Source organism: Nestor notabilis, unplaced genomic scaffold, assembly GCF_000696875.1.
Source record: "Nestor notabilis isolate BGI_N333 unplaced genomic scaffold, ASM69687v1 scaffold18575, whole genome shotgun sequence".
Taxonomy (NCBI): Eukaryota; Metazoa; Chordata; class Aves; order Psittaciformes; family Psittacidae; genus Nestor; species Nestor notabilis.
In genome coordinates this window covers 1-22,066 of record NW_009930801.1, presented here as the reverse complement: position 1 = coordinate 22,066, position 22,066 = coordinate 1, and the positions used below count along the sequence as shown (strand labels likewise).

The following is a 22,066-nucleotide window of genomic DNA, read 5'->3' as shown; positions in this document are numbered from 1 at the left end:
TAGTAAACACAGGTAAAAATAACTGGGGGGAAAAAATAAGGAATTTTTTCTGTTCATAACTTTTATTATGAACACATAGATTAAATATTAACATAGGAAAACAGAGACATTACTCGTTAGGCCTTTAAGGGGCTAGGCATCCTTAAACAGCCCCAAAAGCCCATTTTAAACAGTATCCACTGAGTTGGCAATCTCTGTAGAACCACTCTGTAGTAATCGAAGCCTCCAAAGCACCGGGATATTCCGTCTTCTCTTTCAAATAGAGTAGCATTCTACATATGGAAACAGTATGCACTTCTGTTTACTGCAGTTCAGCCACAATGAATAAAAAGATTGTCACATTCAAGTAAAGATACTCCAAGAACAACAGCTTGGTCCAGTTCCTTTTTTTCATTTTACCCAACAGGCCAGGCTCATCCCAAGTGTTGTACCTGGCTGGAGGTTAATCCTGTAGTTCAAGTAGAACAGAGGTCTGTGCTTTTAGATGTATATATGAGCAATCATATACATGGCATTTTCCCACCTTAAAAATAACTGTGACTATGCCCCTGAAAATATTGGAACTGGCAGAAAAAAGTAATCTTAGGGATTTGTAAGAAAAATATAATTTGCAATAAAAATACGGTAATTTTTCCTTGCTACAAACCAGTAACAAAAATACTCCCACATGCAATTTTTCATGATCCTAGACATGTAACACATATTTCTGCACTAGTAGCCCATCTTTTAAACAAAGCCCGAGTTCCACACTGTGCTGCATTTTAATATCAAAAAGCACTTATGTCAGTAAATATTTGCTTACTCCTTCGTACATGTTAGTCAGAGTTTTAGCAATGTAAGCAAAGGCTAGAACATTGTTGATTAGATAGGAAGTGGTTTACATATAAGAATTTTATACAAGAAATTTATCTAGAAATACTAGCCCTGATTCCAGGCAGGCTTGTTGCCTCTTTGTATTATTCCATTGATTCCAACCAGAATTCACCCAAACAGAGCAAGTCTGGAGGGCCCTACTTGCAACGATCACAGTCAGACAAACTCTTTCAATCACTCTGTTTAGAGAGAAGGATGGGGGAGAACACATGCTACAGGCATGTCAGGGTACTGAACAACCCTTCATCAAAGATGGAGACTAGAAAAGCCTTTGGATAGTGCCTTATTGCGAAGTTCCCTTTATGCCTTCTACTGCTACAGCTTTCCCACTTGCTCAGGCACACATTACTCTGACCAAATGGTGTCAGCATGGGTGCAGTCCAAGAGGCTCAGAGGTACCTAGGATGAAGCCACTGACTGGACCGATTCCTGTGAACTCTGGAGTCTGCCAAAGGCAAGATTGCAGATGAGGATAGTGCCAGTGACTAGTGAAGAAGATGCTGGTTCAAGCTACTTCTCTCCAAGACTGGATTCCTGTGCTCCTATGGAGCCTGAAAGGGACAAAAATGTATTTTTCAATGTGGATTTGTTAAAATTAAATGAGCGCTTTTCCATTTCCTAAGTTTTCTTCTTAATAATGTTTAGCCAATATTCCTCTTGGTGAAACTGAATTTTCCCAGTTACCACGGAGGTGTGATGTAGCGGAGAACTTCCAAAGAACTTCTGTAGACAATATTTTTATTTATTCTATTTTAAACAGTGTAGGAATATCTTTGTTGAAAAATCAGTCCTAAGTTTCATCTGCAGTCTTCAAGATGGACCAATGCTGTGCCACTTAACAACAACATTTTCAGGGTTAGCAATAGTATCTCTCCACTGCTTCACTGCTTCACTGTTACTGCTGTCAGAACTTATCCAGATCTGCAGAAAGAAACAACAAGAAAAATAAAATTGAGCTTACCTGATATAAAACAGAGGCCCAAAATTTATTTGCTCCAAATAAATACCATGGAAGCACAGAATGAGATACAACATGTAGACTGCGACCAAAGCGTCAGAGCAACTAATACAGATCTGTTACGACTAACATAATTTGGCTTTCAGCTGGGAACACAGGGAGTCTGGGTTTAAATTTAGACTCTAAAATAGTTTAGAGAACTCACTACATACTAATGTTTCTGTACTTAATAAGATGTTTTAAGTCAAGCATTCCTTGCTCCACTCAAATGCACGTGCTGGGGTCAAGGGCTTATGAGGGCCAGTGATGGCTCTATGCCTTCAGACTCCAATTGGCTGCAAGCCATCTGGCATCCTCAGCTAGCTGTCCAGCATTTTCATGTGCATTTAAAATTGCACACCCCAAGGGACAAGGCCAGACATGCATTCCACAGAGGTTACTAACATGCCCATACCACACATAGTCACGCAGTAAGAGTCCGTTTCTTCTCAATATTCAATTAATGGATACTTAAATGAGGAAATGAGGTACAAGGAGGACATTTTCCTCTGAACATTATCACCAGCCTCCATTGCCAAAAAGAATTCTGCTTATGTAAGTAGGTATCATTATTTACAGGACTCTATTTCCTCAGGTCTTCCAAGAATGAGTCCTTTTAAGACTTCTCAGAAACCTTCACCATGAAATACATTTAGCCTACACTGCTGAGGCATGGAGTCCTCAAAAGTGAGAATAATGTCTTCCAGAATACCACAGACATCTCCACAGAGATTCAATATACATTTTGCTCATGATTAAAGACATGCCTGTAAAAGCAGGCTAATCTAAGTATTGTCTGCTTAGAACAGCATCCAATTAAACATCACCCTCTGAAGAACAAAATTAATAGATCCAGCTATATTCATCTTTTTCCAGCTACCCAGCCAACTGCTCAAAGTACATTTTTCCCTGAGCTGTATTTTATGTCTTCATGTGTTATGTGGCAATGTCTGCCTATGTGAGCTGAAACAACCTTTCCAAATAACCTCCAAGGAGCAGAAGTAGCTCATTTCCTCCCCCTAAAAATAAGATCCATGACTAAATGTAACTCATCAGATTAATATGACCTCATATATTGCTAAGTGACTGCAAAATCATACCCGGTTATTTTTGCTCCAAGGTAGCACAACTAAGATGAACAATTCTTTTTTTTTTTATTTTTTCCTATTCCAAATCCAATTCCACCAACAACAATCACAAAAAGATGGAACATATGTGACACGAGACTCCATAAAATGGAGGAACTTCACATAACTCTTGCTGGAACATCACTTCTATAGCATATCAGCATCTCCTGTAACTGCACGTCTTCAGCAGGCACAAGAAACATCACCAGAATGGGACAGTATGATTTTTTGTACCTAAGGATAGGTACAGACATATGTCTGACAAGGGACATTACAGCTGGGGTCTTAAAATGAATTCTACGTTATTCATTTAAGCATGTATTAAAATCCTGCTACTAAATCTAGCTGAGTCAGGGAAAGCACAGAGCATTAAGAAAAGCTATGTCTTGCTATAGCAAGAAGAAAAAGAATCATAAAATACTAGGTTGGAAGGGACCTCAACGATCATCTGGTCCAACCTTTCTAGGCAGAGCATGACATCGACTAGATGTCCCAGCACCCTGTCCAGCCAAATCTTAGAAGTGTCCAACATTGAGGAATACACCACTTCCCTGGGGAGATTATCCAATAGCTGATTGTCCTCATTGGAAAAATGTTTCTCTTTGTGTCCAGTCAGAATCTCCCCAGCAGTAACTTGTGCCCATCACCCCTCATCTTTTCCATGTGATTCATTGTAAAAAGGGAGTCTGCATCTTCTTTGCAGCCACCTTTTAAATACTGGAACATAGTGAGAAGGTCTCCCCTGAGCCTTCTTGTCTCTAGGCTGAATGAACCCACTTGTCTCAGCCTTTCCTCATATGACAAGCTTCCCAGTCCTTTGGTCATCCCTGTGGCCCTTCTCTGGACCCTTCCAGCCTGTCCACGTCTTTTTTGTATAGCGGAGATCAAAACTGAACACAGTATTCCAAGTGTTACCTGACAAGCACTAAATAGAGTGGGAGAGAAAGAAGGGACAAGGTGAGTGTAAATTAGAACAACCAGGGGAAGAGGACAGAGAATAAAGACACCAGACTACCAAGTTTTATGGTGGTTAAGTAAATACGCTTTCAAAGAGACAGTACTGAAGTTCCAGCTGTTTAAAAGAGGGGATGAGGGGAGAGAGCACTCAAAAATAGGTTTGTGTTCGGTCACTTATGTTATCACTCGATCATACACATTTAGAATATTGTGCTGATTTCAGCAGTGGTCTACCCAGGAAGGCAATCTGATTGTAGCTGTTGATAATTCCTTTTAGACACACCTGTTTGTAAGTGTATTGGTATGGTAAGCCAACACACTCCCTTTCTGTACAGTACATTATGGGTTGTGGAACTCCTGTGAGTGCTGTTTCTTTTCTTTAGAAAGCCTAGAGGCAAGGAGGAGATTGTATGTCTGTCTGTGGGAAGGAATCTTCCACATAGTAGTACTCCACACAAAAATGACTCAAGGATTTCTTCTTACAAGAAAAATCAAGTGTGAACTCCCATTCTGATGTTAGCGCATGTTTAAGAGCGCAGTACTATTCTTTCTTGGGTTACATCCAGGAGAGTTTATTAGCATTTACTATTCTGCTATATGCCACCTTATTTAAAGTATTTTAAAACTCATACCAAGAAACCTGTGGAACTGGATTTTAGTTAAAGGGTATCATGTCAGTTACCAGAAACCAACCTGTCCTAGGAAGTGTTTTCTTCTCACTGAGCTTCTGCTGTAGAGCTTGATGAGAAAACCAATTCCATGTTCAGCTTGGCTAACTGGAAAAATCATCGTTTCTCCCCACTTCACTTGGCCATTAGTGGACTTCAGAAGACGAGTCTTCTTCTTATAGATCATCCCTTCTGTAGTAAACATTCCAACTTTCACAAAGAAATCTAGCACAAAAGGGAGGGGAAAAAGGCATAGCACACAAAGTGTTACTCACAAACACACCCAAAAAGGAACTGACAAGATCTACATGTATGGTTCAAATTGCAACCAATTCCCAAAAGTCTGGCCAAAAGGACTGTACAATAACTTCCCTGACTAGTCACACAGAGTATGTTCAATAATATTGAATTAATTAACACAGTATGCAAACAGCAAGTGCAACCTAATGCTTTTATATGTCAGGATTAATACTGGGATACAAACCTTCCAAAATACATAAACACATAGCTTCAAACCAAACAAAAAGTAATCAAGTAAGACATCTGTGGAAACAAGCCTTGGCAATGGAAATCTACTGCACAGTATGGTAGTCTGAGGTTTGTAAGGAATGTTATGAATTGCCAACCCATTTGAGCAGCAATTTACCTGTTACAAATGCTTCTAGACAGGAGGCATGAGACAGCTGATGTAACTTACTTGAAGACAGTGGTGTAGATGAAACTGGAAGGTTTTGTGCTTCAAGAATCTGTAACTGTATCCTCCTGTTTACTGCTTGAAAACAAGTTCCTACTTGAATTTCTGCACAGCACACCTACAAGCAGAAGAATGTTGCTATGACATCTGGATCAAGTTGCTTATAAACTCAGGAAACACAGGAATTCTGTCATATGCTGGGCTCCCACATTTATATCTGTGATTTCCTGGACAGAAATAAAAGTATGTATTGTATACACAACCTGCAGATGCACAGTAAGTTCATCTTGCACTTGTCACAGCTGCAGTACATGTGCTCTGCTGATGGACTGCTTACGTACAGCAGACATATGGCCCTAGTAGGCTGCAGCCAGAGACACTAGAGAAACAGTCACCAGGAAAGGATCCCTCAATGGTAAGTGCAGTCCAATACAGGGAAAACCTGACATGCAGCTGCAGCTCTGCTAAACCCGGTGTGGAAGTGAGAGACCCGCTATACTTCACTAGTACAAAAAACCTTTGGAGTTCTTTTCCCAAACTTCTGTATTTTACAATAAGGAGATATAAGCAATGCTTTGTATAGGTACAAGGCCCCATCACTTAATGTTATGAATATAACAGGGTGACTGCATGCTGTGATTTTTCCCATGTTATGGAATTACTTGTGTTTTACATGCCTAGGTATATACACCCCCCCCCCCCACCCCGCACCCTGGCTGTACCGAGATCTCCAGCCTTGAATTTTTTTATTTTATAATTTATAGTATTCTTGCTAGTTGCAAAGGTGCCTTGAGGCATCTTCATTACTCTCCTGTCAGATGCTAATGTACTCTGAGCACTTAAGAAGAGCGGAAGAAGTCCAGTGGAGACCCAGGTTTCCTGACAGCCTCTATTTAAAAGGATTTTGCTAATCCTAGTTCCCTTAAAGTTTTAATGCACTTCAGTGAAGCAAAATGTACCAAGTAAGAGAGCAACAGGTCAGTAACAGTGAAGTCAGGCTCCAGTTCATCTGAGAGACCCAAATTCTCTTTGCAGCTCAGCCACAAACCTTCTGTGTAACCCCAAGAGGAAGCCACTTACTCAACTGAGCTTTGGCTCTCTGTTGGCAAGTAGGGTACTTGCTGCCTGCTAGGGTAGTATAGGAATGAATTCCAGCAGTGTCTGGAGGGCTTTTAGAAATAATGATGAGAAAAGCCAACACAGAGAGAGAAAACATAGGGTGATACAGGAATTTACACTGGGATGAAGCAGTTTCTAAACCAGCTTCCTCTTTCACTTAAGCTTATGTATTTTGAAGCAATATGGTTATTCTTGTTGGAACTAAAAAATGTCAAGTGTAACTTCTGTTAGAAATCAAGAGTATCATTCATATGACTCATACACACTTAGATAAAATTTGCTTTTGAATTGCTAATTCAAGTTTAATTCGTTGCAAATACAAATGTCTAGACACAATCTGTTGAAGAAACAAACAAAGTAAGGGTAGGGGGAAAGGAAATCCCACTGTGAAAACCACCTGCTTCTTATTACGCTAATGGAAATGAACTGTCTGAATTATTACTACACAGCATGGAATCTGAACATTAAATATATAGCTATCTCTGCAGTTTCAAGCCACTGAAGATCTTGGCACTTTTCTTCCATAACAAAAGCAGACTCCATTTGCTCTGAGCTCTTGTTGTGAGTCCTAAGGATCTTCTGATACTTTTTTGGTCAGAAAAGGCAATTACCTGGTGTACATTGCTGAACATTTCCCCAGAATACTGCTCCCTCAAGCTGCAAGCCACAGTGTGGAAGAGCTTGCTCTAGTCTTTTCCGAGAAACAGCTGCAGTTTATGACCTGAACAGCTACAGTCTGCATTTTTTCCCCATCAAAATGCCTTTCCCCAAGAACAGGGCGGGGGAGAGGAGAGATGAGGGGAAGAAAAAAAACTAAAAATGGATAAAAAGAAAATAAGACAAAAAGAGACACCCCTCCCCCCCTCAATTGCATTAACATTAAATTACTACTAAATTACTTTACTTTCATTTCCAGCAACTCCTTCTAGTTGTTAAAACAACATACTTCTGCAGTATTGGCACTTACAGGTGCCTTGGAAGGAGGAGATATATCCAGCCAATGACTTGATTCCTCCGAGTTGAGCTCCCGCAGTGCCAAGGAGCATTCTCCAATTGTTTTTTTCCTGGGAGTCTGTGTCTGGATTTTAAATACCAATCGGACAGCCTGCAGGCTTTGCAGTTTAATAGCAAATACAAAAGTTTCCATAAATTCCATGTCCTAGAAATAAAAACAGAGGGGTAACGTCATCACCGTAAGAGTCGCACTGAGCTAAAAATCTAAAAACTAAGGCTTCCTGGTCCTATAGCCACTGCTCCCAGCTACCATTTTAGGTTGCCATGGAAAAGCGTGCTTTTGCAGTGGTAAGTCCCCACAGACTCACCATCTCATTGTCAATCCCTGGCAGGGACAAGGCTCTCGATTATTTTTCACTACCATAATGAGTTGAGGCCATCTGTTCTGGAGCTTTACAACAGCATATACACATTGTCACAGCTAAATCCTCTGTGGCCTTTTGCTTCTGTCTCTCCTGCTAATTTTATTTTGTTTTGCCTGTGACTCACATTATGGGAGTTTTATGCTGCTTTACCCCCTTAATATTCAGTTATTGACAGTAGCAGGAGTCTTGTCCCATGCAAGCAATTCTTACTACCTTCTGTAGAAAGGAAGTATGAACTTTGCTTCCTGCCCTAATGAGAGGCAGTACAACATCTACCTTCCCTGGGGTGAATGTGCACCTACAGATATGCCCAGTCTTCTTCCAGTCCCCCACCATTGAGTTGCCAAGGCCAGCAGCTCATGGTTCAGTCCCGTATGAGCATATCTGTCCTGCAGACTTGGGAGAGAAGGAGGGCAACAGCAGAATGCAAGAGAGGATATATAGGAGGAGGAAGTGAAACAAAGCTTTTAATAGGATTTTGTGAAGGGGGGCTGGGAGAGATGGGGAGAAGTAACCCAAACTTAGGCAACTACCACAGCAAATATGGCATACGAGTGGATGTTTGGTCCATTAAAAAAAACAAAAAACAAAACAAAACAAAAAAAAAAAAAAAAACAAAACAAAAACAAAACAAAAATACCCCACCCAAACATATTTACATTTCACTTTTATTTCTTTGGGAGAAAGATTCCATGGTGTTTTCCCCGCTTCTACTTACAGTACACCCTTCTTTGGCAGAAGATTTGAAATGCACTGGTTTGGGTAGTGTGAGAATTCCCTTGACATAGATACGAGGATGTTCCCCACAGCTAGAAGGCCAGCTTAGGTCTTTGCACTGCAACATTGAAAAAGACAGTCAGTTTAGACAACGTAAGACTCTGGCCTTCAGACAACTGAGAAAGTCTTCTACACTGTTCTAGAACTATGCTTAATTCCTGTAATACTGACTATAAATCAGAGTCAATGTAATGACTGCGTCACTTCAGATCTTTTAATAATTAATTTTTACAACCAGAGGGTAAAAAATTGTTCAGTAGATTTTAATGATTTCACTATGTGGCAATTTGACAACAGATAAATCATGAAATCCCTTATGTAGTATTTATCACTTGATGTAGTTATGAGGATTTCTGACTACTTGAACTTCCATTGCCTAAAAATTATTCACAGTTCCTGGAAATGTATAAAACAGCCAGCAAAACAATATCACATTAGCTAACAAAAAAGCCACAAGAAACTACATGTCCTCAAAGTGTTGTTATGGTTCTGCCCTGAAGGAACTGTTAAAGTCTGTTAAATGCTGCCTCCAAAATAGCTCCAGTTTGCTGCCTCCAAATTTCCATAGCAGGACCAGCCTATAACCAGCTCATCTTTCTTACCTATGCTGAACAGTTCCTCACTCCACAATCAGAATATATGTATAGTAACATATAGAGTTAGATTCAACTTTTTATACTTTTTACTATTGATTGTAGCAGAACAGAGATTGCAGCAGGGAGGTGGGGGAATGGGGTGGGGGTTGGTGAAGGAGAGGAAGATACTTTGAATGAAGGCCACTATCACATTTGACTGAGCTTTGCTTATATTAACACTTAGAAGTAATTTTCTTTTTCTCCTAGAAGTATTCCTTAATGTAACAGGAAGCCAAGTTTAATGAGATTAACACTTAGTAAAATAGACATTTGAATAAATAACAATCAAGTTATTTATATTTGCTTACATGTAAAACTGTGATCCAGATCTGTTCTACAGAAGAAACATAACACAACTTCACATTCAGTCTTCCAAAATCTCGTTCATCACCTGATAATGTAATAGTATCTGTGGAAGAAACCCAATTAGTGTTTTTGAAAGTAATGTAGTATATTAAAAGTTCATTCCAAGAATAAGGGAACTTATTAGTAGGTGGACTGCCTATCTTTGAAAACTTCTCCCAAAATAAGTTTGAACTACCTTAACACCTACATTTTAAGGACAAAATATCCATGAAGACCTGTAGCCTGACCTTCTGCACAGCCAAAAGCCTTCATGTTTACCTCAGTTATCAATATTGAATTTTATAACTTGTGTTGTACTTGAACAACTTTTACAAAGGAAAAAAAGCATATTCCTGAGACATATTTATAATGTATCACTTCCCTTGGATTAATCACTTCCACTGTTGTTTACAAATTTGTCTGCTTTTTATCTTTCCCAGCTTTCAATTCCAGTTTAGTAAACATTTTACTATTGTGATTTTCTCCAAGTCAGAAGAACCATTTAACATCCAGTGTTTCTCTGGCATAACTGAAACTGGGTCATTGCCCCTCCAGTCTTCTTTTTGAGGAGACTGGGTGAAATTCCGACTTCCAGCAGGGTCACTTCCATGGGGACTTGATTAATTTTTGAGGATTTATTTTCCAGTATCTCCACTTCTTCAGCATTTTTTCATAAATAAGCATACTGGGTTTGCATGCAGTATTCCTTCCTAATTCTCAGTGTAATGTGGGTGTTGGATTCCAGGCACTGCCCACAGAAAAACACTGGTACATAAAAAAGGACTAGAACTGTGACCAAGGTGCTGCATTCTATCCTAACAGAACATCTGCAGTTTTGTACTTCACTAAGGTAGTAAATCCAGGGGTGATTTACTAATCATAGTCATATAAAAAAACAACCCAACCAATAAAAGAAGCCCCAAACCAAAAATAAACCCAAATCAAACACCCCCTCCCCCTCCCATCAACAGTAGAGACAACTTCATGTTTCAAGTGCAAAGGGAAATATTTCATTACAAGGTAAACAAACAAAACATTACCCAGACTCCTATTACTGCCTTGTGAATCCTTCCTGGAAGAGGTACTGCTAGGTACACTGGATAATGAATCATATCTCTGGAGGCAAAAATAAAGTCACTTCATTCAGGGCAACAGATGTAAAAAGCTGGAGTTCTACCATCAGACAAGACATTATGAAAAGCAAACAACACCCAATTTCAAATAATTGTCTCATTCCCTACCAACCTCTCTATCCAGCAGCATGGAATTACTACTTTAACACAATGACAGGACACATATGGCCAGCTCAGAACCATAATCTCTTGTCTGTTTTGGCCTGCCTAACAGACTACTTGTGTTTCTCAACAGCCCCGTTGGGCCAAAACAGCAGGAGTCAGAGGAGACATCAGGAAAGAGCCTCTTGAAATTGGTCAAGACCCTGAACTTTTCCCCCTAGCCTTTCCAGTGCATAGTTCAATGGCCCTCAGTTATTGACTTTGAAAACACAATGCAACAGGAACAGATACACCAAGTAAGCTGAGTTTTCAGTATAACCTAAGTCACAAGGGGAACTCACCTTCATGAAGCGATGAGGTGGGCTTCGGAGATCAAACATTGAACGACTTACATCAAATGATCCAGGTAAAGCACTGGATCTCAAATCGCTAACTAAAAAGACAAAGAGAACAATACAGATCATGTAACCAATGTTGCTAGAAAAAAAATAAATTAAGAAGCTTTTTTAAAATTAAGTAGACCTATGGTAGGATTGAAAACTAGCTAAACGACATCTAAGGAGGGACGTTAGCACTTTTCCCTGCTTCCCCTTTTCAAGAGAGAACAAGCTGTTAAAATACCTTTATCAGTTCCATCTTTGAAATAGTTTGAACTTACTTGGTCACACTGGTAGCACTGGTGGAATGGGAAGCCTGCCTCAAAGTTATTTCCTCAAGAGAAATGGTTTTTTTTGTAGATACTTTAGCAAAATAGAAAGCCTTATCTTTAAATCTAGTCAGCCAGAACTGGGGCTTAACCTGGTCTCCTTTTTAAAATTTTTCCATAGTTAGCATCCCAGTGGCAAAAACATGTTGCCTGCTAAACTTGTCCTGATCTACCTGGCTTTACTGATCACAGTGTCAAAATACCATAATCTGCACCCTTACTTGATCTCAGACAAAGCAAGTCTTAACTCTAAGATGACACATACTTGTTACAGCAAAAAAAGCAAGATCTTTATCTTTATAGAAGGATAGTTTCCTCAGCAGTTGGAGGTGGTTAAATAGAGCCTATCAGTTTTCTTTTGACCTCGAAGCAATACAGAGCTAAAGCACGCAGTCTGTGCATAGTACGTAGCACTAGCAGAAAATGAGAGCTGAACTAGCGCCACTGTTTCAGAAATCTTTGCTGACTCCCATAATGTTCAAGAGTTTTTTCAAGCCTCTCAGCTTCAAAACTGACCCACGCTGAAAGCAGTATGGTTTTACTTCTGGGACTATCTGATGCTTTTTCTTGCAATGCTGTTACAATATTTCAGAATTGTTACAGTATTTCAGAAGACTTCTATTACAATTCACTGATCACAGCTTAATAGAATTACATTGCTTGTTACTGGAAATTTATTTCTTTTTTATTGCTATCAAAAGAAAAAAACAATTATGCTTCTTGTAAGATGTGACAATAAAGAGTAAATCTTTCTTTTCCCAAGGAAGAAAAAGAAAGCAAAAGATATAGTTTTGAGAACCCATAGGAGGAAAAGGAAAGTAACATCATAATCTAGATAAAATTTAATGAAGGCCTGTATGCCTGGCACAAGCTCCAAATTCTCTTCTGTGCATGACATAAAAGGTCTCAGTTGTTCATGAAGTCTGGTGTAGAAGTACCATTATAGTATCATACAAAGCCTAGAAATCTTATTTGATATAATGGGAGCAAGTAGTAGAGTCCAGCTCATTAGTTGATTTGAAATTGATTATGGTTATGGAAATTCATTCCATATTCAGTACGCATGACTTTCACAGCTTACTAGGAAACATCCACTCCAGCCTACAGGTTACAAATCACCAAAATGTTTTAAAGACAGTATGATCTGCTGCATCTAGTAAAGGTGGTTAACATTTTCAAAGAAGATGGAGGGAGGGCTTGACATGAAAATTCAAGAATTTCACTTCATACCTTCCAAGTAAACGCATTCCGTAGTTCTAAGCCCACCCACATGAATAGTATCATAGCACTTGCTGCAACACAACAGGCTTAGAGTTTTGCTTAAATAGTCTATAGATGTACATGAAGAGAATCACGTAGGTTCTGAAAGAGCTGTCAAAAAAACTCTGGAGGAAGAAGACTTTTTTAGAACTGTACTCTAGACAAGCTTAAGTGACCTTTCTTAAGCTTACTAAGACAAAACCAGTGAAGCATTTAGTTAGCTTGAAGAAAAACATAAAAGAGATGATGTACTGAAGGGAAAATTCAAGACAGTTTATAAAACCCATTTGGCTCCCACCACAGGTGCTTACAAAGCCTAGCAAAACCATATGCGTTAAAGGCGGCTGAAATGCTATGTGTGTTTTGTTCTCTTAAAAAGAAAATAAATGGAGTAGTCTTCTCACGTAGTCTCTGTGGTGATTCAGAATTATTTTTAAAACAAGCCACAGACTGAGATATTTCCCCCAGCTGTAGAAGCAGCATGCTATACCATTTTAACTAAAAAACCATCTTTTAAAATACATGTTGTTGCCACCTTCTGATTCAATAGAGGTGTGTACATTTCTTTGACTGTATCAGCCTTAGCAATCACTTCCAGCAAGCAACACTTAGTCGTTTACTTTACTCTAAACAGTATTCATTATAGGATACATATACCAACGAACAGCACAGAAGTAAACTTTCACCTAGGTAGCTAAACACTTTCTAGCTAAACTTTTACTATCTCACAGCCCTCCCCCATTCTTAAACACATGCAATAAGAAGTGGGGATGTTTCTGCACCTTCAAACGCCAGAAAAGCTGGCATATAGCATCACTTCCCATTTTGCACCTGTTCTTATCATCTGCTCCTGAATGTTTTTTTGGTGCTTGTTCCTCTTTGTGTGTGTGTGTGTATATATATACACACACTCATGCATTCCTCCACTCAACATACTGCCTGACTTCTTTTTACATCTCCCTCACTCTATTACTGGTAATTGGAATCCGCAGTACTGCATCCTGTTTGGGATCAGAGGCAGCTACAGGAGCTTGCCTTGCCAATTTTTTACCTTCGTGTGATTCATGCAAGTCTTGTTAAGCCCTCAAAAGGGACAAAGTTACAGTGCAGCTGGAAATCAAAGTAGAACTGGCTCCACAAACTGATCCACCAACCAAAAAGCATCTGTAGCATACAGACTAGTTTGAGAACTGCTATAACAAACATCTTCTGTAGACTAATGGCTTTTTTCTCTTACCTATAAACCCTGGAAAAGAGAGGAAGACAGAAAAATGAGGGTGCAATCCTTCTCACCTGATCCATATAATTTCCTATTATCTGATTTTGCTTGGAAGCGCCTAATCAGATCTGGCGAAACCCGCTGCTCCAAATAGAACGGGTTATACACGTCATAGTGGGGCCACTGGTACACGCCGTGCAGTTCTGCTTTCCGGTCACCAAATGAGGCTCTGGCAGATTCTGTGGAGCACAAGTAAACATCAAATGCAAGAGTTCCAGACATAACACATGCTGCCTGGCTTCAAAAGGCAGGCAGATTGCCTTCCGGGCAAAGGACAAAATATTTCAATATTATCTACTTCAGGAAAAGGAAAAAAAGAAGTAAAGAAAACACACATACACATTATGTCAGATTTCCACAGTGTGCCTGCAAACACTGGAATTAAATTGGCCATAAAAAGCTATGCACACCCTGTCTTGGAGTTCCACAATAAATGCCGAACTAGTTAAAATACAGAAGGCTCCAAAACCAGCCAGCAAGATAGAAATCAACAGCAAAAGTAGGGCCATGTGTACATGTACTTCTGACTTATTTGGCCATCTACCCCCAGTACATTCCCATTCAGCTAATGGATCCCCAAACCTTCAGGAGGGTCTCGTATGGAAAGATAATGCAGCTTGTGACTACAGTCTCCTTGTCATCCAATTTCCATAGGAAGTCTGTCAGTGGTAAGATCACTAGGCCAAAATGACTTGAATTGTTGGCTGAGACAAAAGTAGACAGACCTGAGACTGCTTGAATCCCAGCCCTTTACTCAGCCCATTACAGCACAGCTGCCCTATTTTTCTTTCTTTTATTTATAATCATTTCAGAAAAAACGTACATGTCTTGGTCAGCAGAACAGTAAAGAACTGTTATAGTGCTTCATTTTGTCTGTCTGGAGCAAAAATAAGCCTTATATAACAGTAGAGAACTGGGGTGGGGTGACCTGGACTCTGCAAAGCTGACATTTGCATCCTTCACTTCACCTCCCTGGACTTCATCTGTTAAAAAGTTCTTTACCTCATTATAAAGTGCCTTCAATTCTGTAAATACATTGCACCGTAAGAGGCAAACTATTATTGCTGTAAAATCCTTTCCTCCAGGTGTTAGTAAAGTAAGTAGCAAAGAATAACTAAAACAGTGAGATGGAACATGAGAGATGATAAAGCATTAATTCAAGTATAACGGGCTTGAGTATGACATGAATCAGGATGAACGCTAGAAGTGAGGCCACAAAGAACTGCTACACAGCAGATGATGCAAAAGCCAGTGTTCCAGACCAGGAGCACACTTCTTCCTGCTAGCTTACTTCTGTGACAACATGAGACACGCTGCAGTGAGCACTGAAGCGAAAGGCTGCCAGAACTTAGTTCTTTCAGAAGGGATTCCAAGAGCTGACACTGAGCATGTTCAGTTTCACTAAAGGAAAATGGTCAGACATGCACAGAAAATGGAGCAGAACTGAAAGTAGAACTTGGACTTCTACAGGTATTTAACAGTGGCCTAAGAGGCAAATACTCCAAATACTTTTTTTTGAATATGCTTTTGACTAATGTGAAGAAGGAATGACAGCACACTTCAGTGTATTTAGTATATCTCCCTAAAAAGTAAACTTTGCATTTTTAAACAGAACTTTAATGAGGCTTAAAAAGCTGTACTTTAAAAAATAAGTATTTTTATTTGGAAAGAGGAATGGAAGTTGCCAACTTGACATAAGAGCCACTTTTCAAATATTTGTTCAAGAATTTCAAATATTTGCTCAATAGAAACAACCATGAACAGTCAGGTCATCTTGCCAGAAGATGTAAGAGGTTTATAGCCTAAGAGCCACTGTTCACCAGGTCCTTCAGAAATTATGATAAAGCAGAATTCCCAGTCCTGACAAACTTCTCTGTGCAGTATCTTAAGAATAAGGTTGGACAAAGCAAGGCAGAGCCTGAACCCAGACCCAGTTAGAAAGGGTATTACCATGATCATGTCCTGCATGTCTGTACTTTGTCCAAGTATGGACTTAAAAGAACCAGCTACTGAAATAGCAGGCAAGTGGGGAGGCTAACAGAGGTCAGGCTCAGCGATGAGGAGGGTCTCACATGTTCTATCTCCACCTATTAGGTTGCCTGTCCATGCCTGGTGAGGCAGACCTCACAGAGAAAAAACAAAACACTAACCAGATCAGGCACAGAGTGGCCAATCTATACCAAAAAGCTCTGTTAAGCTGATTAGCCTGGTTGTGGTGCCAGTGTTACCAGCAGGGATGGGTGAGGAGGCAGTTTGGCGATAGGCATGAAGGGGGAGAAAAGAAGCAACAGCAAGGACCTCGGGAGAACAGACAAGTGTGTCAGTAAAACCACACAAACACAAAGCAGTTAGGTAGTCCTGTGTTGGGTATTATGCAACATGTGGTTGACTTTTTTCCAGTTACTCAAAAAAAGGTTTCCACCTTCAGAAAAGATACAATCACATGGGATTAAAAGCTTATCACACCCTCAAAGAAAAGTAGCTCTAGAGAAAACAACCATTCAGGTATGCCCCTATGCCAGAATTTTTCCTTACCTAATTCTATGCATCTCCTGGCAGGACGAAGAGCCTAGCAATAGCATGTGACCTGACACTCACATTACTGGGCCAGGCTCCTATTCTTTTAAAATGCCACTGTGCCTAAATTGCACGTACATCATTTTGGCAGTCTGAGCATAGGACTAAGTGGCAGAGGTTGAAGCATAAGATTGTCATGAAGCAAAGAATCACAGCAGGATGTGCAACCTTATACCACTGAGATCCATGATCCTTGGCCTCCCAAAAAGCAGCAAAAAGACCAGGAAATAGGGGCAAAAAAAATCCACCATGTAGTAGCATATGCTGTCTATTGGCAAAAATATGAAAAGATGTGTTAGTATGTTAAAGTATATCAGTTCATTAAACATGAAAGCCAGACCACCCTCCTTCTTTACTTGAGTCATCTGGATATTAGGAATATGTTAGGTCTTTCCTTGCCTCCAAGAAATTCTCTGCTAAAGCTTCTATTTCCTTTTGAGTATAAGCACTGCTGTGCAATCCTCCCTTTCAGTTTTATTCATGCAACATCACAGAGATTCACAGTGGGAAGACATCCTTCTCAAAACCTCTCTGGGTGCCCAGACAGAAAAGAAAGAAAAGCAGGCTTCTAGAAAAGTTCTGCAAACATGTTTTCAGTAGGAATAATCTGTAACTTCTAAGGAGTAGCATAAGCTAAACAACTATTTCAGCAATGCTGTTTATATTTTACCTTGAATCCCTCCTTGTGAGATACTAGGAAGGTTCTTTGGTTGTACATAGGCCAATTTGAATTGAGGAACCACAAATGGTACCTCCTGACCATCCAGGGGCAGTTTAGAAAGCAGATAATCCTCTGAACAGCCAACTTGTCGCTTCACTGACACAGAAGACAATGGACGCTTCTCTACAATAGCTGGCTTGCTTGCGGCTGCTGCTTCAGATTCCTTCACCATGGAAACTGCTAAAAATAAAACGCAAGAAAACCAGACAGTCCACATGTGCATTAAGTTTTGAACAATACTGTGAACAGATCTCTTTTATTTCATAGGATCTGTGCTTGATACATTACTGCTAGTGTTCAGTTTTACCAGCATTCAGGACTAGCACCTGGAAAAGATATTCATCCTCACGACATCTGTAATGATCCAAATTCTTTGTTGCCCAAGCTTCTATATTTATAGCTACCTTGCTTTTAAGTGATTTTTACAAAAGATACATTTGTATCATAGGAGAGTTCTTCAAACATCTGAGACACCAAAGCAAATCCACAGAGAGTTTACAAAAGAAAAAAAAAACATTCACTCTTAGAGTTCGAAAGATAGAAGACATTTACAACCTTGGATAAAAAGCTAGCTTTTTTTGGACAACATTCTAGGCTGCAAGGAGCAGACCTAAAACGAGTGTTATTTTTCAGTTCCAATTCCAATTCACAACACTAAGAAGCATGTGTTCAATCTCCAAATGAGGTATGGAAAGAATTTTGGATATTGTAAAAAGAATTCAAGCTTATCAGTTGTAACACAGTCATTTTACTAATGGGAAATCTCATAATTAATGAAGCCAGAACAGCAAACCCCTTAGTTCATGTCATTATGTCTGAACTCACGATAATTCTTTTCTTTTTCCATGCAGAAACACCATTTACAGCAGTCTTTTATACATTCTGTTGCCATTGTTTTCAGTGCTGCAATTTAGAGGAGATCACAAGCAAAGATCAAACCTGAAAAACACAATAGAACAAACCATAGCAGATGGGAATAACTGAAATCAAAATGCAGTATTATCGGTTATTTAATACATGACTGCTTACTGGACACAGTCCCAGGGTCAGTGAGAAAGCTACTTCAGTCATAAAAGGATCAGAGCAATCAGATTTACTCAGATCTTACTGAGACTTTTTTTTATAGAAGCACAGGAAAGAGATCATTTTAACACACAGCATCCAAGTACTTTCAGTGACCCACTCAGACAGGTCCCTGTCTTTTGGGAACACTAAAATTCTCCTCATATTTCTGTGTATCACTGGGCTGTGGAGCTTACTCGGCTGTGGTCTTGTCAAGTAATTTGCAAGGTGTGTTTTTTATTCCATTTCCCTTCTTCATGCTTCTCCTGTCCTCTTTCACTCATGCACTATTTGCACATACATCCATTCGCGTTTACATTTTTCACTCAACATACTCCATTCTTCACATTTAAAAACACTTGTTATAAGTGATGCCAAAATTGCCTTCTTTGAGGAACTACTGCTTTCTCGTAATTGTATACACATAAATCTGAAGACCTGGTTTATTATATTATTGTCTACTATGCATACAGAAATAGAGAGCATTGATTTCCAGCACAATAAGAGGCATGTAATCTACTAAAGAATAAGAACAAATCTGTAACAGCTGGTTAACATTAAAAGAACTTTATGACAATGCTAACTGGCCTCATTTAAATGTCTTTATTCATATCCTTATGTTCTCTTTTCAGAGGGACTCAGACAGCTGCATTGCCTCCTGTCCAAGACTTTAGCTGTCTAAGTCTAGTTCATTTACATGTAACTAAAGTACACAAGGTTCTTTGTAGAACATACCCAAAATGTGAATCCAACTCCATGGAGATCAGAAGACATCAAGCAGAACATGAGTATTAGCTGAACAGATGAAGAAGACAAGAAGAGAAAGGGGGAAAGCATAGAAAGATGACAATTATATACAAATGAACGCATTTACCCAGTTATCTCAATTGCAAGAAATTGCTGAAAGCTTCTATGCTCCAGCACAGGAGCCATTCCCACCTGTAGCTTGAACAGTGCCAGCATTTTCTTTGTATGTGTATTCAAAGACAGCTAGGGAACCACACAAACACTATGGAAATAACACTAATATCCCCAAAACTTTCATTAAAAGCCCCTCAAACTTCTGATGGATGCCAAGCACAGATACTAAGCTACAGACACTTCATCTAACTTAGAAAATGTGCTTTCTTGTGTTAACATTATTTATTTCCATGGGTAGGGAGCAACTGAAAGTTATCAATAGATGTATCAATTTGCAAATGCTGACCAAACATAGCGTATCCTTACTGACCTGCTCTTTTGTGCTCTACAGTACCTCAGCACAGCTAGTTACGTTTTACCCTATGGGTTTTGCAAAGTTACTGAGAGCACGTGGCTTCCTGAGGAAGTCTTGAATTAACTTGGTATCTTTAAAATACTAGTGTGAAATATAATGAAGGTTTATTATTACAACTACATAACTGTTCCAGAATTATTCTTAATCATGAGCTATCACAAAGTACTGATTAGAAAGAAATTAAAATGTATTCCCATTAGACCTAAACCTAAGTAAACCATTCTTCTACTGCAACAAGGACCTAAGGGAATGTTTGGTTTAATACAATTTCTCTGAATAATTTTTGCTGATTTTACCACTAAGTGACATTAATTATTTCCTCTAGTCTTATACTGCTCTTTGTGCTCAATAGACAAAAATGAACAAAACCCAAGTGAATGTAAAAACCTCAGAAGTAGCCTGAATACAAATAGTACACGTTAGTCTGGAAAATGGGAATGCTACTGAAGAGATCACAGCGTAGCCTCTATCCAGACACCGTAAGTCTGCACAGAATCCAGCACTCAGTACTCAAAATTGCCCATGAATGTAAGTACAGTATGAGATCTGCATCAAAAATCTTCAGAGGCCATGCCACTGACTCCAGAACCTGCTCTGCATCTATGCTGAAGCATAAAAAGAGGCAAGGGAATTTCTCATTAAATTCACCACGTTTCTAAGGATCAAATTTCCATTGCTGCTCCTCCTTTGGAGGCACAGTCATGATACCTAAGCCTGCTAGAATTACAAGTTTACTTTAAGGTTCCCTTGCAGTGATTTTCCTTCCCAGCTGTTACCAGTACACAGCTGGTGTTAATATGCTTTCCTCTTGTTCACCATGTTTAAACCAGGCTGGAACAGCTGCTTTGTTTGTTCTAAGCTTTGAAACAATGGTATCTAAGCCTCAGTGGCAGTTTGCACAGGCAAAACAGTCTTTTATCTCAAAACGTCCAGACTGAATTTATTCACTACTGCTGATGAAGAAACCAAATGTCAGTAACCGACCCACTTTCCAGCTACATAAAGTGGAAAAAATAATTTTTCTGCATCAGAGAGGATTCAGTTTATGGTAGAGATTATTTTCCTCAGAACTATTTAGCTGAAGCCATTAATGTAAGCAAATAAACAAATGTAAATAGTCTGTCACAAGCAGTTGCCTTACCTAGAAAGAAAGGGCTATATATGGGTATTGAGAATGTAACGGTCATAGTGCAATTCTACATCTTTTGTATTTCTAACATTAAAAAAAAAATCATATTTTTCACAATAAGAACAAGGAACCTGAGATAGTCTTTGACTATTATTTTTCCCCCATTTATCAATATGCAAATATTCATACTTTTTTTTCTATCTTCAGTCAGATATAAAGCAATTCATCACTACCTATTGTACAGTAGAGAGTACTCTATTTACAGATTACTGTTTTGTAGACAAGGTCTTATCAGTAGCAGATGCCAAAGAATATAGACACATAGCTTGGAATTTCCAATACAATTTCAGCTTAAATACAGTATTTTGAAAAGAAAGTTCCAAGAGTAAGAAACTAGAACACTCTTTACACTTTTTTGAGCTTGAAAATGTAATGGTTTCAGTGACAATATTTGTGCTTGTGTTCCTAGACTTCTACCAGACCCCCATTACAAAAAAAAGACCGCATTTGCTGAGGGATAGATCACCTGCACGTAGTGCTCCCTCATACCACTTTGAGCACTTTGCTTTGTTTGTGAAATCATAACAGGGATGGTCTCAGTTACTTTTTAAAGTTTTAATGTACTTCAGTAAGCTACAGAGATAAATATATATGGGGTTTTTTTGGTTTAGTTCAGAAGAGCCATCTTGGCAATAAATTAGATGGCTTGGATCCAGTTCATTTATTTTCTCATGCCTGTGTTTCCCAAGTTGCTTAAGGTTAGTCATACAACTTTCACTGCATGCAAAAGTTTCATCTTAACCATATTGGACAGACAGAAATTTAGCAGGTTCTGGTGTATATTTTATTAACCAAAAGCGAACTAAAATCTTGCAGAAAATTAAACCAATATTTCATGATCTTGGCAGAGGTTGACATTTCTATCAAAGGTTACACTTCTCCCACATGCCAGAACCTTCTGCGGGTGTCAGCTACCCAAAAATACTCAGTGTATCATTTAAGAGTTGTTAAAAGGTTGTACTAACATGCATTTGCCTGGAAATTTACCAAATAAATCTGAACTGTAGAGACATTTGTTAGGTGCTCCGCTCAATTCCAAAGATGTACTGACTTTCCAGCAATACCATCCGTCTTAACCAGAAGTTAGGACTCCTTGACCCCATCTCTAAGTTTTCGGGTCAATTTTTGTTAGGCAATATGCATACATCACAGACATCATCTGGGTTCAAACTTAAACAGGGGAAGTTTAG

At 39.1% G+C, this 22,066-nt stretch overlaps 1 protein-coding gene across 2 annotated transcripts; it reads right to left on the bottom strand.

Moving 5' to 3' along the window:
* Nucleotides 1–1,597: 1,597 nt before the first annotated feature.
* Nucleotides 1,598–18,241, bottom strand: TC2N (tandem C2 domains, nuclear). Of its 2 annotated transcripts, none has more exons than XM_010015596.1 (11): nt 18,175–18,241; nt 17,299–17,529; nt 14,066–14,230; nt 11,148–11,239; nt 10,612–10,687; nt 9,535–9,635; nt 8,533–8,649; nt 7,403–7,594; nt 5,320–5,434; nt 4,648–4,847; nt 1,598–1,794 (listed from the first exon to the last, which is right to left on the bottom strand). In XM_010015596.1, the coding sequence occupies exons 1-11, from the start codon at nt 18,239–18,241 to the stop codon at nt 1,684–1,686; spliced, it is 1,467 nt and encodes a 488-aa protein (XP_010013898.1). In that variant the 3' UTR covers nt 1,598–1,683. The 2 variants fall into 2 exon arrangements, with proteins under 2 accessions (XP_010013898.1, XP_010013899.1); XM_010015597.1 differs by having other exon boundaries at nt 17,299–17,526.
* Between the last annotated feature and the right edge of the window lie 3,825 nt (nt 18,242–22,066).

Bases quoted from the DNA above. Each gene is read 5' to 3' on its own strand.
- TC2N (XM_010015596.1), bottom strand. From the start codon at position 18,241: ATGGCAACAGAATGTATAAAAGACTGCTGTAAATGGTGTTTCTGCATG. The intron at 9,636-10,611 runs GTAATGTTTTGT...TTTCTTCCACAG, and splicing joins AGGCAGTAATAGGAGTCTGG to ATACTATTACATTATCAGGT. The intron at 8,650-9,534 runs GTAAGCAAATAT...TCAATGTTGCAG, and splicing joins TCTGGATCACAGTTTTACAT to TGCAAAGACCTAAGCTGGCC.